The following is a 17508-nucleotide window of genomic DNA, read 5'->3' as shown; positions in this document are numbered from 1 at the left end:
ATTGCAGTATTTCCTGTTAGAAAACAATATTGACATAATGCTAATATCAGAGACACATTTAACAAGCAACCACAACCTTAAATTTGACGGATATATAATTTATAATGCACCACACCCTGATGCTGAAAGGCATGCTAAAGCAGGTGCAGCCGTTATTATTCGAAAAGGGATTAAACACTATCACCTTGGTAACATAAAAGAGCCACACTTGCAGGCAGCAAGCATTATCATAGAATATTGGCTTGGACAAGTAGCAATATCTGCAGCATATCTTCCACGAAACTATCCACCGTATAAAGAATAATTTACTAATTATTTTAATTAACTAGGTAATAGATTTCTTGCCGGTGCTGACTATGATGCAAAACATGTGAGTTGGGGCTCTCGACTTTCTCAACCAGGTAGAGGTAGAATCCTCTTCCAAGTGATGTAGGAACTACATCTCAAACACTTATCTAGTTACACACCTACATACTGGCCCACTGACCCTAGTAGACTTCCGGACTGTCTTGACTTCTTTGTAAGCAAAGGTTTTGGAGAAGGCTGTCTAAATATTGTACCAAATTATGAAATTGCTTCAGACCATACCCCCGTAATAGCGACGCAAAATTCAAGATTTGTTGAGAAGGAACGTCCAGCAAAACTGCACAATCATAAAACCGACTGGAATGAGTTCAGGGAAGAAATACATCAAAAAATAAACCTTAATATTTCTCTCAAAACAAAAGATGAACTTGAATTGGCAGTACCTACCTATACGAATTTATTATACTTCTCCAAGAAGCTGCTTGAAATGCTACTCCAGAATGTAAAGATACACAGAATAAAAGAAACAATCCTATTAATATAAGAAACTAAATTAAAAAAAAGAGGAGACTAAGAAAGATATGGCAAAACACAAGGCAGCATCAAGACAAAATGAACTAAAATAGAGCCGCAAGGCAGCTAAAAAATATAGTCAGCACAAAAACTCCTACATCTAAAATTATCTTTAAAATTTAACACCAACTGCAGATACCGATTATTCACTTTGGAAGGCCCCAGGAAATTAAAACAACCCAGTAAACAACTACCAGCACTCAGAAATCCAGATGGCTCATGGTCGAGAACAGATAAAGAAAAAGCAGAGGCATTTGGAAAATATATTGAAGAAGTTTTTCAACCTCTACCCTCTGTCAATGCTGAAGAAGATGAGGCTATCTATGGAAGTCTAGCAACAATCCAACAGCTAAGTGAGCAAATTAAACAAGTAACAAAAAGAGATATGTAAAAAATACTATTCAATAATATAGATTAAAAACCAAAAAAGCTCCTGGCTATGACCTTATAACAGGAACTATTTTAAAACACTTACCAGATAAAGGTGTAGTTATAATAACATAACTATTCAACGCCGCAATAAGGCTTAAAATTGTAACAACGCAATGTAAAATTGCTGATATAATAAGGATCCATAAACATGGTGAAGCACCTCACGAACATGCCTCTTATCATCATATTGGTCTCTTATCGGTACTAGCTAAACTATTTGGGAAGCTATTAGAGACCAGGCTAATGAAGATAATAAATGATAACATTTTTTTTCCGGATCACCAGTTTGGTTTCAGAGAGAAGCATTCAAAAATAGAACAAGTTCATAGAGTCGTTGATATAGCAAATAAAACTTTTGAAGAAAAAAAGTACTCTTCTGCACTTTTTCTTGACGTCAGTAAGGCTTTTGATAAAGTCTGGCACGAAGGGTTTCTCTTCAAAATAAAAATGAACGTTCCTGATTCAATGTTTACTATACTAAAATCATATTTAGAAGAAAGATACTACCGTGTCAAGCATGAAGCAGATATATTAAAATCTACCCTATACGATCTGGAGTCCCTCAAGGTAGTGTTCTGGGTCCTATATTATATCTAATATTTACACACGACATACCAACAAAAGAAAATGTAACGACTACAACATTCGCAGCCGACACAGCTATGTTAGTCACAGATGAAAACCCCGCAACAGCTACCGAATCTCTTCAAAGGCATATTAGGAACATTTAAAAGTGGACAAATAAATGGCGAATAAAGATAAAGGAATCAAAATCACAACATACCATATTTACAAAATGTCGTAAAATATCGCCCAATATAGAAATAAATAACAAAGCAATTCCACAAGCCGAAAGCGTTAAATACCTTGGTATGCACCTGGACAAAACTTTGACATGGAGAACACATATTATATGCAAAAAGCGCCAACAGTTAAATTTAAAATTTCGTAAACATTATTGGATACTGGGCAGCACATCGAAGGTGTCTATACGGAACAAACTGTTGGTATACAATACAATACTCAAACCGGTCTATACCTATAGAATCCAGCTATGGGGTACAGCAGCAAAGTCCACCATAACCATAATGGAAATATTACAATCCACCATAACCATAATGGAAAGATTACAATCCAAAGTGTTACGCTCTATAACAGACGCCCCATGGTTTGTGTCAAACAAAAAGATATTTGTTGTGATCTAGAAGTACCTACGATCAGTGAAGTGATAGTTCAGTGCAGTGTTCGGTACATAAAACGCCTAGAAAGCCATCCAAATGCCCTGGCAATAAACTTGCCTGATAATAGTCAACAAACTCACAGACTAAAACGTAAAAATCCACTGGACCTTATTTTTATACTTAAGTTTTATAACTCACCGTAATTGGGTTTATGTTTTAGATATATGTATTGTTTGTAAATGTAAAATGTATGTTTGTGTGTAGCATATTATCGGAATGTCATGTTTGTTCCATACTAGAGGTCCAGGCATTGGATTGACCTCTCTAACGTCAATTTTTTTTACTTCAAACCCCAAAGACGCTTATTGTTAGAATTTTTTATAACTAACAGATTGCTGAATAAACGTTTCAAAAAAAAAAATAAAAGAACATGAAAAAGGGAAAATATTTACAATTTTTGTTTTTATTTGACCCAGAGTCGGACTATCTCCAGATAGACATTTCTGCCTCTCAGGCGTAAAACGAGGAAGGCGAAAAATCTAAGATACAAAGTTTACTTTAATTAAACAATTAAAATAATTGAAATAAAAATAATAAACAATATTTTAAATCTAAGACTTTTCGTTAAAAAACTGCTTTCTGGTTGTATTTCGTATGTCCGGCTTTTACAGTATATAAGCAAAGAGACGACGAATATAGAAGAAAGCAAATAAAGGACACGGTCACGTATTTACCTTATTTTCGACTAGGAAAATGACCGAAAGACAGTTTCCAGTACAGTGCAACCTCGATAACTCAGATTAATCGGGACCGCGGCCGATCCGGGTTATCGAAAATCCGGGTTAGCCGGAGAATATGGTAAAAATTAATAAAATACGGGATACTTACAGATAAACTCCGTTATATTTGAAATAACACGAAATATATAATATGCACAGTGCATATCTAAATTACGTATAGTTGTATAGAGTATAGAGTATTGATCATTTCTTGGTAAAAAACTCGATACTACACACAATACGGTCGCAATCGGAACGATGTTATGTTATTTAGGAAGAGTGGAGACTAAGACCATTGTTTAAAAAAGAATTTTTGAAATAGTCTTTTAGTCTTTTTTAAACAATGAAATTAGAAATTAATGAGAAATAAACAATGAAATTAAAAAAAGACAGCTTGAAATAAATAAAGATATACAGGTGCCTGTTGTTTCCAAAAATCCGAGACAATGAACGTCGCTTTGCCTCCGTGTGCCATGAGTCATTTTTACTATCGTACAGTTCAAATTACACAAATACACAAACATTATCTCTCAAATGTATTACATACATTTTTATTGTTGAAATGTTTGTCTGATGAAAATCGGGAAGGGTTAGCCGGACTTCCGGGTTATTGGGGGCCGATTTATCGGGGTTCCACCCTACTCAAATCTGAGTGAAGATGAAAAAGGGAAAAGACAGTTTATGTTTTTATTTGACCCAGAGTCGGATCACCATCTCCAGATAGCTATTTCTGCCTCTCAGGCGTTATCAATGGAGCTATGTATAGTATTTTTACTACAAAAGCGATATTACGTAGGTCAAAATTTTTGACGTAAGAGAACTGTCAAAACATTAGAATGTGACTTTTCATTATTGTCATGTTTATTAATAAACATGGCAATAATGAAAAGTCACATTGTAATGTTTTGACAGTTCTCTTGCGTCAAAAATTCTGACCTACGTAATATCGCTTTTGTAGTAAAAATACTATAGTCACAACTCTGAATCAAATATTAACAGACTATCTTATTTAAGGGAAATTAGCCAGAATGCAATAATTCCACTTTTGAGACGCAAATCAGCGACATCTCTTGTAAAACGAGGAAGGCGAAAAATCACAGATACAAAGTTTACTGCAATTAAACAATTAAAATAAGTGAAATAAAAATAATAAAAAATATTTTAAATCTAAGACTTTTCGTTAACCCTACGCTAGGCGCGCGGTTATTGCTGACGAGTTTAGTCGCGCGGTTTACGATTGTAGACCAATAGTTTTTTATCATATAGTACCGGATTTTGACAAAATTAACAAATTAATGATTAATAGAATGTTTATTTATGTCCGTATTTTGATATTAGATATGTCTTTTTCCTTGGCTTTTCTCATTTTGACAGTGGTAAAATTAAAAACGAGGGCATGATTTTTTGGGTCTTTATTAGCAGGTAAATGAAAATAAAAATGTATACCATTTATATTCAGTTGCAATGAGAAGGCAAAAAATCTTACTTTTCAATTAGAATACGGAGCGCAGTCCAGTCCTCTGAATCGCGGTTTTCGGCTCTTATTGGAGCCTCATCGGAGAGAACGTAGGCACTGTTCTCCATAATATCCTAAATGACCAGCACCGTGAGTTTTTCCCACCCATTGCAACCGAAGTGAAGGTATTAAATGACTAGCGTCATCTGGCAATTGAAAGATGAAGTAGTTTTCAATCCTAATAGCAAATTGAATAATATTGAAAATATTAAAAACATTACTAAAAGATTTTTAAATTGAAAACTTATTGGTACACTTTTCTGGTGACACCTCCAAGGCTTCTACAATTTGCAAGCTCATGGATGCTGCAGTGAAGACAAAGGGAAGGAATTCTACACTATGCAATTCACATCCCCCGTCTGCAGCTTGGTAAAGTTCCAACGGAAAATGCACCTAGTTAGTCTAAATGAAAATGGTCACAAAAATAAGCTCAATTTAGTAAAAAACACAAATATGTTTTATCTTTGAACTTATGGAATGACCAATAGTGAATTAGGATGAATAATAAAGAATAAAACTAAAAAGTAAAAAAAGAGCAAAACTATTAAATGGTCAAAGTAGCACAATTTTAGTCCGTCAAACATTCAGTGCAAATATCCCCAAAATGATCCTTTAATGCAAATTTGTCACATCTTTGGCATGCCGTTCTTGTTGACATATTGCAAATTCGTGCACAAATACAACATCGTCCCACGTAATTTGTTGGAATATTAGGGGGAGAGGGTACGACTTCTTGAACTCCGAGCAGTACGCGAGCTCGTCGTCTAAGTTCTCTTAGCAGGGAAGGTATAGTTGATCTATATTCAATTTGCGGTTTGATTAGTCCCCATGCTAAGTTTTCAATGAAGTTGCTTCTTGTAACATTTTCATTTATGTTATTAGTTTTATATACACAGCAGGCTACATTATATTATTAGCTTTATATATATGTTATAGTCAAAGCCCGAATTTCATGCACTCCTAGGTTTGACTAGGCAATCCTCAGGTCTGAACGATGGTCTTAGTCAAAGCCCGAAATAAATTACAATTTCGGCCTTTGACTAGTCAAACCTAGGAGAGACTAAGTTGTTCAGGCAAAGGTCGAAATTTAATTTTATGAAATCGGGGTTTGGCTAGTCAAACCCTGATCAGCTATTAAAATGTCGTAATTTGTTAGATTAGGGGCCGGTTGTTCGAACGCTAATCAACAATGATCATTATCAAATATTTAATTACTGTCACCAAAACTGTCAATGTCAACTTTGTTTGGGTTGCTGAAAACATAATTAATTACAATTATGAGATTTATTATTAATTATGTTAATAATTATTGTTATATTAATTGACTATAGTCTCAGAATTGTAATTAATTATGTTTTAGCAACCCAAACAAAGTTGACATTGACAGTAATTAATTATTTGATAATGATCATTGTTGATTAGCGTTCGAACAACCGGCCCTTCGTTTAGTAAAACGTCATTTTTTAATTTTAATGTTTATTATTTTTATATTGTTATTAAAATAAAAAAAGTGTTGGTTCTCACATGTCGAGGTATTATGGCATTTATAGTTGCATAATACGTTAGACCTTTTACACTTACATAATTTTGAAGAGCATTATTTCTTATTGCAGTAGCATTTTGCCTGGTCTTCCAAATTTAGAATCTTTGTACTAATTTCTCTTAGAGACAGCTTAACATCTGGAACATCCTATAAATTAAAAAAATTTTCTCTGCATTCTCGTATTTGATTTCTTGAAAAAAATGTGGTTTTATCTTGTATGATACCCAAAATATTTCGAGCATCTCCTTTGGCTCTATCAAAGCTATATGTAAAGATATATGTATTGTTACAGTTTTTCCGATCGAAGTTGCAGGAAATTTATTTCACTTAATTGTTTCATAGCATTAGCCTGGGCATGAAGACCTTCAATCACCTTTCCTTTATTTATTTTAATCTTTTCTATCTGTGCACAACGCATGTATGTAACTGTTTTTGGTTCGAGGTTTGACCATATATGTACTTGGTCAAACCAAATTCAGTGGCGGATTCAGAAATTTGGGGGGGGGTCATGGATCTTGAGGGTGATTTAAATACTTGTCTCTGATTCAAGGTCACTTAGTCTTACCACCCCTAGCATAAGTAAGTGGGTTTTCAATTATTTTTTGGATGGGCCTAAAAATTTTTTTCTGTGACGGCTCTCGGTTTTTCTTTTTGTAAGATTATTAAATTGATATTTATTTATTTTCGTCTGGGGGGTCATGCCCCCGTGACACCTTTCTTGGATCCGCCACTGACCAAATTACGTGTAAATAATAATCAAACTCCCTTCGCTCAATTCAGACACATTTTGACCGATTCAGAGTAGGAAACGTATGTACAAGAATTCATCTGTACTTATTAGATATCTTTTAAAACACCCTTTAATTATCTACGTTAATTTCTTTCAATTATTTAAATGTTATCATAAACAAATATCTTTCGTTACATAAATATTATTGACCTAGATTGTGAGGAGTAGTTATACATACAGTCACGGTCGGTGTTTACTATAAACACCTTTCAGGGTCGCCGCTGACTCGGCACTTTCAAATATACTTATACAATCAAAACATAGTAAGGGATTCCACATTCCACAATCGTCATTATACTTTCTTAGACGTAAGAATATTCATATTCAAATAGTATCATCTCCACTCCGCGAGACGACGTCGCGTAGCTTGCTACCAGCTTATACTCATGCAAGTATAATAAAACAACTTAAGCAGTGATACGACTATTAATCATTCCACCCCTCGGATAAGGGTTAACCACCTTTACCGGGAGAAGATGGTCCTAGTAACCCTCGACCATTATACGTACAACACAAAATTTCCTACCTCACAATATTAACAGCTCAAATAGAGTTGGTTTCATTAAAAAAAGAAGGATTCTTGGAAATGTTGGGAGTGTATACTAAACTCATACAATTCTGTGGAATCTATTCCCTCAAAATATTTTTATTCTGTGTAAAAAATTTAATATTTTTAAATGTTTAATGTTAAATAGTTTTCTCATTTGTTATGGTGTATATAAATTCTAATTATTTAAAAAACTGGAACAATACCTATCCCCAGCTTTAATAGAGCCAAAGGAGATGCTCGAAATATTTTGGGTAACATACAAGGTAAAACAACAGACGGTTTACATAGAGTTGGTACGAAATACGGAACAATAAACACACTTTGAAAGAAATCAAGAATCAAGAAATCAAATAAGAGAATGCAAAGAGAATTTCCTTAATTTCGAAGATGTTCCAGACGTTATGCTGTCTCTAAGAGAAGTTGGTACAAAATATTCTAAATTTGGTGGAAAAGGCTTTATAAAATGCTCTATAAAGTGAAATGAGAAATGCTCTTCAAAATTATGTAAGTGTAAAACGCATTGTGCAACTCTAAATGCCATAATGCCTCGATATGTGAGAATATACACAATTTTTTTTTTCATTCCGACAATATAAAAATAATAAACATTAAAATTAAAAAATGACGTTTTATTAAACCTAATCTAACAAATTACGACATTTTAATAGCTGATCGGGGTTTGACTAGTCAAACCCCGATTTCATAAAATTAAATTTCGACCTTTGCCTGAACTACTTAGTCTCTCCTAGGTTTGGCTAGTCAAATGCCGAAACTGTAATTTATTTCGGGCTTTGACTAAGACCGTCAGTCAGACCTGAGGATTGCCTAGTCAAACCTAGGAGTGCCTGAAATTCGGGCTTTGACTATAACATATACAACTAAAAACTGGAACGCGCTTAGTCGCGCGGTCTACGATTGTACACCAGTGCTCTTTGAATAATGGTAAAAGATAATGCATACAGGTCGGTGGCGTTTAGCAAACTGAAGAGTAAGTTGAAAGTATTAGTGATAGCTACTAAGCGGGACGGGGGCGTATGTGCAGCTTTCGGCAATAATTGGCGACCCCTTAAAGGAGAATGGTCTACGATTGTAGACCGCGCGACTAACGGAGGGTTAAGAACAGAAACATGAAAAGAACACAAAAATAACATGAACTATATTTTTATATCAAATGCAGTATTATTTTTATTTATAAAACAGGTTCTCAAAAAAAGTTGAGATTTGAAAACCCCGTAATAAAAAACACCCTCTCTCACATAAATCGATTTTCGATAGTATTACTGCTTGGAGAGACATATTTTCAGCTTATTACTTTTTTCAGACAACAAGGAAGCGTCCAAAAACACGAATACAGCGCTCTGAAGACAGATGGAGGAAACGAAAAATTTCGAGGCGAACGCCAAATCCGCAATGGAGCTTTTATTACGTGCAGAAATAATCTCGAAAACAACGAACGATATGAACTGAAAACCCAGCTTGACGATATTGGCTCGAGAGCCGACAAGCATTGGTAAGTAAGAATTATAGGAATTTCTGCAATATTTTTTTCTTTTTTTTTCTTTCTATGTATTGTGAAGATATTTATAAGCAAAATTTATTCGATTGCAAAACTTTATTCTGCAGTTTATTAAAGAGAAGTTTTTTAATTCAATTAATTTACAGTATGTAAATAGTTTAAATTTATACAGTACGTAAATCGTTCTCCTGGACTTAGGGAATAGGTATACATTGACATCATTGTGGCAACTGCGCTAACCTGTGTTAGTTGAAACTTCTGTTCGAATACGAGTTTCTGTTGCAATAGAGCTGTTAGATCAAATAGAATTAGTGATTTTAAATGCAAAGCAGTTCATAAGTAAATCAAAAACAAAGATTATGACTGATGAATTAATAATTATACTTTAATTTTTAAAATATCTTTTATTTAAAAATTAATTTCCAAATTAAACAGACACAGTTTTCCCATTACGTCAAAAATAGTTCTACTACAATATCATGTTTTGACTTTTAACTATAATTTAATAATAACCCTTTAATGCTATCAACTATATTTATTGACATTGAGAGAGCGAAGTTGCCACAATTAGCTTAATATAATATAATGTATGTATTTATGTATCTAAATATATACAATGTATGTTCCCTATGTACAGCTGAACGATTTACGCACTGTATCATACAGGTTCCTTAGAGGAAAGTGTTCTACAGTTGATCCCAAACCCTTTTTTCAGTGCGTCATTTATTTTGACGTCATATGATTTTAAGAAGGTCAAGAATCGCTGCATGACATTTTAGTTAAATCTGACACTTGTCAGAATATTTATATTTATGTTTATATAAATATCAATATTTATAAAAATATTTTCCCAGAATAATATTATTTAAAATATTTCAAGGAAAAAATAAATAAATATAGAATACAATTTCACTATGCAATGTCCGAATATACCAATGAGATAAAATATTTATATTTACGTTATTGACAAATGTCTAACCTAGAATTACAAAATTGTCATTTTACCCGTAAACATTTTATAGGTACTAAATATCACGATATATTACATACTTTTGTTTCAAATTATTTTTATTCGCATCATGGATTGGTTATCTGTTTAGGGTACTTAAATTATTGTCAACCAATTATAGATCTCTAAGTATAAGTCGCTTTAATATGGAAATACCCTTTAACGAATACATAATTTTCGAAGTTTTATGTATAATAATCACGGACGTACGTTTTTTTCTGTTACTTTGAGCTTACGTTAGAGCGAATTAGGCAAACTATGACGCACTGAAAAAGGGTTTGGGATCCACTCTATGACAATTTCTGCTTGTTTAATAATTTTTTTCAAAAATTATTACTGATCTTGAGATGTACACAAAACACAATAACTTAATAAGTAAAATAAAATAAATATATATGATTAAATGAATTTAAAATGATGATGGGGTGTCACTGGAAGTATGTCGCTTCAGTCTTCAATTTGGTTGTGGCGTCTTACAAATTTCTGTTAGGCTTCTTCTTAACCTTTTATCATTCATTTTTGCACATAGACCTCTTCCAACCCCTTCTATCGACCTCTATATTCCAGGCAACATACCTCCAATTTGTTTCGGCTATTTTCTCATGTGTAGTCGTCCTCTTGGTCATATGTGTTTATAAGGTCTCCGATATTGTATTGTGGCGTTCCAACTTTGATCGTTTTTTATAAAAGGTATATATTTAAAATCCCTAAAAAGGGCTACATCACAGAACTAGTTTTCGATTGGTTGACCAATCATCATCAGTGCTTACCTAAAATGAATATAACCTAATAAAATAATGCAAACATTTTAAAATTTTGATTACGGTTAAGAAAAGTTGTAAGTTATACTAACGTGATCTAACATGCTAACCACCAAAATACAATATTACAAAAATATATGGGTAAGAACCCTTTAAAAGTAATCTGACAGGGAAACATCGATGAAAAATGCGAACTTAAGCATGGATGTGTAAAATATTGGAATGGATGGGTACCTCACTATTACCAGATTAAATGACCACTACGATTTCAGTATCTTAGGAAACCGACACAGACTGACCATGTCATACCACTATTTTTTAACCACCCCATGTCACACAAATTTGCCGCCGTTCACAGTTACATACACCGTCTTGAAACCATTCCCTTATCACAATCCAATTACAATAAAGAATTAAATATGCTTTCAAATAACCTTCAATAACGGTTACGATCTACACATCATAGATAACCTCATTCATAAAAGACATCTTAAGGTCTTAAGACATGCTGCGTTTCCTAGGGATTTGACAACCAAACCTGCTTATGCTTCTCTACCTTTCTACCAAGATAGGCTATCTGGGGATATTACAAGTATTATCAAAAGATCAGCAGATAACAACCAAATTTCTTTTAAAGTATCCAACAACTTAGAATAATCTCTATGCAATTCCAAAGATAGTATCAACTACATGAATCGTAGTGGTATTTATAGACTATGTACAATGTTCTGACTGTGATGCTACTTACATAGGAAGGACTTGTAGATCACTTGCTTCTCGCTCTCTTGAACACAACAAAAGAGAGAACACCTATACCTTTTCTCAACATCTTAAACATAAAAGTCATAGTTTGAATATCCCAGATGATGCCTCTCTGCTTCACAACATCCCACAGAAAGACTTCTTAAAATTGGACTAGTACGAGGACCTATATACAAGATATACTTGTAACAAGACCCGATACAGCCACAACACAAAGACTACTGGAAACGGCAGAGACGAGAGTACTGAGAAGACTTACAGGAAATACGCTGAGAAAGAGGAGTGAAGATATTAAAATAAAATGTAACGTGGAGTGTATTAATGCAGTAGTGCAGAGATATTTAGAGTGGCAGTCAAGAGGGTCTGCATAGCCATGATGATTTCGAAGCTTCGATAGAAGATGGAACTTAAAGAAGAAGTGTATTAAAGAATGGACACTAAATAGAAAAAAAGAATGAAAAAACACATAATCAGAATGGGTGAGACACGTGTGGTCAACGTAGCAAGAGATAAATCACCAATCGATAGAAGAAGTATCGGCCGACCGCGTAAAAGATAGAGTGAAAACCTTCCATAGAAGTATCAATCCTCCAATGAACAAGCAGATTTGCTTATAAAGAGGAAAAAAATCCAACAAATATCAGCTGTAACGGTGTACAAATTGTATGACTCTCCATGATGCGTGCCCCCCTCCAAACAGGGCAAAGTTATGGAGTCATAAATGATGATTTTTTTGCAGGATTGTTTAATAACAATACTTATAACTTACTGGTAATATTACTTGACAGATTTTTAAGTGTACTCCAGTTGGCGGACGCACCAAACTCTAGAAACCTCTATATTTAGGAAACACCCCCCTCCCGAGACTGTTCCGTTTTAAAAAAGTTTTCCGACTAAACATGAATAAATGAATAAATGAAGTCTCATGAGGGAGGAGGAACTTTTTAAGTGTGGGCCCAAGGTTTATAATTTTCAATACACCGATAATTATGGCTGGATTCCATATATACATAATACTTAAAATAAAAATTTGTTCTGGCGTAATTATACAAATTTGAAAAGTTTGGAAGTAACTTCTAGTTTTGTTCAAACGTAATTTTAATTTTTGTTGCCAAGTCGCACTTAGAAAAATGTTGACCTAGAAAAATTATTGTATATCTCACAAAATTTTAATTGTTTGCAGTCTTAGTCATATTTTATACACCGTAGCAGTGGCGGCTCGTGACATCTGCTATAGGGTGTGCTGCATGAACCACGGCCAATATAAAATAATAGAAATAGAATAACATACGAAAACAAAAACAATAAAATTAGCTTTAATACTAATTAATAGTAACTAATAACGACATGCTATAAAAATCTGATTAACTTACATTTATTGCATTTTTCTAAATTGGAAATTAATACGCCGGTCCTTTTTTGTCGCAAACTTTTCGATTACTTTATCGTTAAAGTTCGGTATTGAAGCGATGAACTTTTTTTCTATCGAGAGTGTGGAAAGGGCTGTTAATCTGTCTTCGCGCATTGAATTTCTTAAAAATGTTTTGATCCGTTTTAAAGTTGAAAAACTACGTTCAGCTTCTGCTGTGGTCATTGGCGTAGTCACCAGAATTTGTATCAACTTTTTGGTTTCTGTTAATGTGTCCTCTAAATTATTAGAAATTATAAATTTTAGTAAAGGCACTGCACCTTTTAATGTTCTACACTCGATATTGGAATACAAAACTGACAGTTCTGTTCGCAAACGGTTTTTATCAAAGAAGTTATAAGCTGTACAAGTTAAATCCAATTCATTTTCAGGAAACTTATTATTATATTTTTCGAAATGTTCTGAAGATAAAAGTGTTGCGGCAACTAGATGATTTGTATATGCAAACCGTTCTTTTGCATTGTTTATAATAACATCACAAACTTCTAGACAGGCAATACGGTGATCCTGTTGGCTGTTATTTGGGCGTTTCCTTTTTTGGACACTAGGCGCCGCATTTAAATTTGAAGCTTGATGTATGATAGGGTCTATTTTATTTCGGACATTGTTAATACTTTGCTCAAAAACATGTATAGCTTTCTGTGCTTCGGTTGGGTCCATGTTCTTTTTTTGAAGATTATTGTACAAAACGTCAACATGTGGCATAATATAATGAAAAACAGTCAGCCAGAAAGTAAAATTTTGATCTTCCAGAATACGTCTAAGTCCTCTTGCTTCCTTGGAAGTAATAGCATTTGACTCTTCTTCTAGTTGCTCCATACACTCAATAATAAAGTCTCTATATTCGTAAACGACATTTACTGTACGAATATTGAAATTCCAGCGTGTAGGGATTGAACGAGGAATATTTTTTCCAACTATTTGATTTAAGACAGCTATTCTTTGAGGTGAATGACTAAAAAATCCAGGTATATCATGTAAATCTCCAAAAAATACGCGTACTTGGGAATTAATAGAACATGCTCTTGACATTATTAGATTCAATTGATGGGCGTAACAGTGCACAAAATGAGCAGTTTCATATTTTCTCTTAATTATTGTTTGCACTCCGCCATGTATCCCACTCATAACAGCTGCTCCGTCATAACTTTGTGCAATGAGCTTATTTTTGTTATTCTTTAATATTGGGTCTAAAACATTCAAAATTGTGTTAGCTAAGGTTTCAGCATCATGTTTTTCTGGAAGCAAAAAAGTCCAAAACCTTTCAACTGGAGCACCGTTTTTTACATAACGAAAAACAATGACCATTTGAAATTTCATAGAAACATCCGTTGTCTCATCAGCTATCACTGCTAAAAATGGGGCTTCATTGATTTCGTTTAAAATCTCCTCAGCGTATACTTCTAGCATGCAATCCAAAATATCATTTTGTATTGTTTTTGAGGTACCTTTGAAAATTGTCGCATTTGTAAGGTGTTCACTAAGTGTTTTATCAAGTTCAGCAGAAAAATTCACTAAACCACGAAAAATTCCAGGGTTATCTGATGTTTCAGATTCATCGTGTCCTCGTAAGGCGAGCTCAAAAGCCCCACAGAATTTTATACAGTCAATTATTTTTGACAAAACATACCTGTTTTTCGTCACCTCTTCATTGTGTTTTTGTATATTTATCCAATAAGCAGAGTCAAGTTGGGCCTGTATATTAAGTTTCACAAATAATGCAAATCGCATTTCATTGTTCATATGAGTTTGCGTGTTTTCATGCTTCTTTATTTTTTCACTTAAATGCACTAGATCCCGCACTCCTGTCTCGCGCCACAATTTTTCCTCTTTATCTGCGCCGAATAATGCACACGGAAAACAGAAAAAAGCATTTTTTTCGGAACATCCACAAATCCACTGATTTCGTAGATACATGTCTTTATTAAATTTACGCGTATATGTTTTTCCACGGCTTTTACCGGACACTTCAATATTAAGATCAGGCATAGGACGGCCACGTTCTTTTATAATCAACTGTTGTTGATAGTGAAGTTTTTGAAATTTATTTACACCTAATTTAAATTGAAACTCCATTGTTTTAAACACGCTCGAACAAAACAAATTAAACAAAATTGTAACCTAAGAATTTCTAAACACGGCACAGATGCAACGGTCACGAATAACTGTCGTGAATTGCAGCTCGCAAACACATTTCCGAGGCCGTTAATCAGCCGATTGCCGAAGCGCATCGGCTAAGATCGCCGTTTGCCTAATAAATGCATTTTACCGCTGCCAGTGTTTCGGTTGTTATCGACGCGGCTTCACTGGAGCAGCAAATACGTAAAAAGATTGCTTCACTGGAGCACCAAATACGTAAAAAAATTATACGGTTTCACTAGAGGAGTAAATACGTAAAAAAAATAATATTAATCATCGTTGTTGGTGAATTATTATTAACAGTTGATGTTTAATATGATAATATGGCAGATTTGAAATAAAACTATATTAATTATTCTTTAATAATTAAGATTTGCTATGGTTGTTTGGTAGTTCTGCAGCTCAGCAGCACATAAAGAAAAGCCGCCACTGCACCGTAGACTTTAATGCGCTTTTGGAAATCTGCCAATGCCTTTACTAATCTTTTTTGTATAATTAAGTGGAACAAAATTCGTAACACCTACTGCACCATTATTTATCGTTGTTAGTGAAATCTAATGAAATAAAATTATAACTCAGCCAAATAGTAACCTTTTCAGAAGCAAAGAAATTAAATAATACCAAAAACTCCTCAACTAATAAATAGGTCGTAAATAAATAAAATAAAAGAAAATGTGAAAATATAATATTATTTTGGGTCTGGGCGAAAGAATGGAATGGATTGGAAAATGCGACTTCTGTTGATGAATTGCGACTTCCGTTGATTGCAAATGTGAAAGCTAAATTGTGATATTTTAATGACCCGAAATTTAATGATAGAAAGGTTTAGTAGTAGTAGTATAAATAATATCATAGGTAGCAGCATGCAATTTTAAAAAAAGGCACAAATAACCAGAATTTACGAGAAAAAAAGGCGAAATGGGCAAAAAAGGCATTTGAATAGGGCATATCTCAATCGCCAGTTTTTTTAAAATAGCAAGTGTGGTCGAGTGACACATAATTTTAAAGCTATTTTTTTTATCTACAGACCCCTCTATTTTTTTTAATTTGCGGAATAACTTTAAGAGTAAGCAGTAGCGATCAACAGGTAGCAACAAACGCGTTCCAAGATTGCGCCTCTAATTTTGAATATTTTGTCAAGATTTTTGGCACACATTCGTAATATGCCCAATTTCAGAAATATGTTAATATGTGGAAATTACTCTATAATTAAATAGAATATTGAAAAAAGGAGCCTGTACCGCCATTAAGAAAGACAAAAAAATACACTTTCTTCAAATAAACTTTTTTATCCCGTGCCTAGAATTTGTGTTACATTGGAACTACTAAAAATCGATTTTTTTATAACAAGAAATCAAACGTCAATGACGTGGCAACATTTCGCGCCTATGTGTATAAAAATTATTATTTTCGATATACTCTGGGCTAATTAACAAAATTCATGGAAAAGTTATTTACCAGCAATTTTATTGCTGGAATCGAATTAGAAAGATCCTATATATTAATAATATAGGTATGCAAAGTCCGCAGATAGTGTGCTACTTTTTAATAAGCAAAATGGCGCCGACAAATCGTATTTTTTTCAATTATTGCTCTATAACTCCGAAGATTTTAATTTTAAAACAGAAACACCCAAAAAAAATTCACCACAATTAAATTCTACATAGAGATATGATTTTCCCGATTTGCTATGACGAAAATTTTCCTCAGAAAATGCGGGCTTTCCCAACAAAAACTCTAATTTACACGCGCCTCGCGCGTGTAAATTACAAAAAAATATTTTTATAATCTCTAATTAAAATATAAGCATTAAACTAATAATGATATTTTTTGTAAATAATTAGCTTGTACTTTAAACTCACTTTTAAGCTTTGAAAGAATTAAAAAAATATAAACAACGTAGTAATCGTATGTTTACTTTGCTGTTTTATAACTTTTTTGCAAATGGTTGCAAAAAAGTTTTAAAGCATTCATTTTCAAGATATTTGAAATACGCATTTTAACTAGTTATTAAAATTAGAATATAATAAAAACTTTCTGAGAAACGTTAATTTGTTTATAACTATTTTTTTAACAATTTAAAGATTATGCAAAAAAATAAAAAATTATATTTTGTCGACAAAATGTTAAACAGGCATCTCATCTTTATAAGGTTTCAAAATTTGATCAGTGTATCATAATTATTTTGGTTATTATTGCGACCGTAAATTATTAATTAACAA

The 17508-nt window shown here is 33.3% G+C and overlaps 1 protein-coding gene across 5 annotated transcripts in view; it reads left to right on the top strand.

The window, feature by feature from the left end:
* The window catches only part of LOC126888338 (slowpoke-binding protein), a 461995-nt gene that overhangs the window by 261275 nt on the left and 183212 nt on the right, over window positions 1-17508 (top strand). For all 5 annotated transcript variants that reach the window (XM_050656494.1, XM_050656496.1, XM_050656495.1 and 2 more), the window contains one exon: window positions 8992-9180. In XM_050656494.1, coding sequence (XP_050512451.1) covers window positions 8992-9180 — 189 coding nt within the window. The remainder of the gene's footprint in view (window positions 1-8991; window positions 9181-17508) is intronic.

The sequence above is a fragment of the Diabrotica virgifera genome, chromosome 7 (assembly GCF_917563875.1).
Source record: "Diabrotica virgifera virgifera chromosome 7, PGI_DIABVI_V3a".
NCBI lineage: Eukaryota > Metazoa > Arthropoda > Insecta > Coleoptera > Chrysomelidae > Diabrotica > Diabrotica virgifera.
Note: the sequence above shows the minus strand (reverse complement) of the source record. Positions and strands in the feature narration are given on the sequence as shown.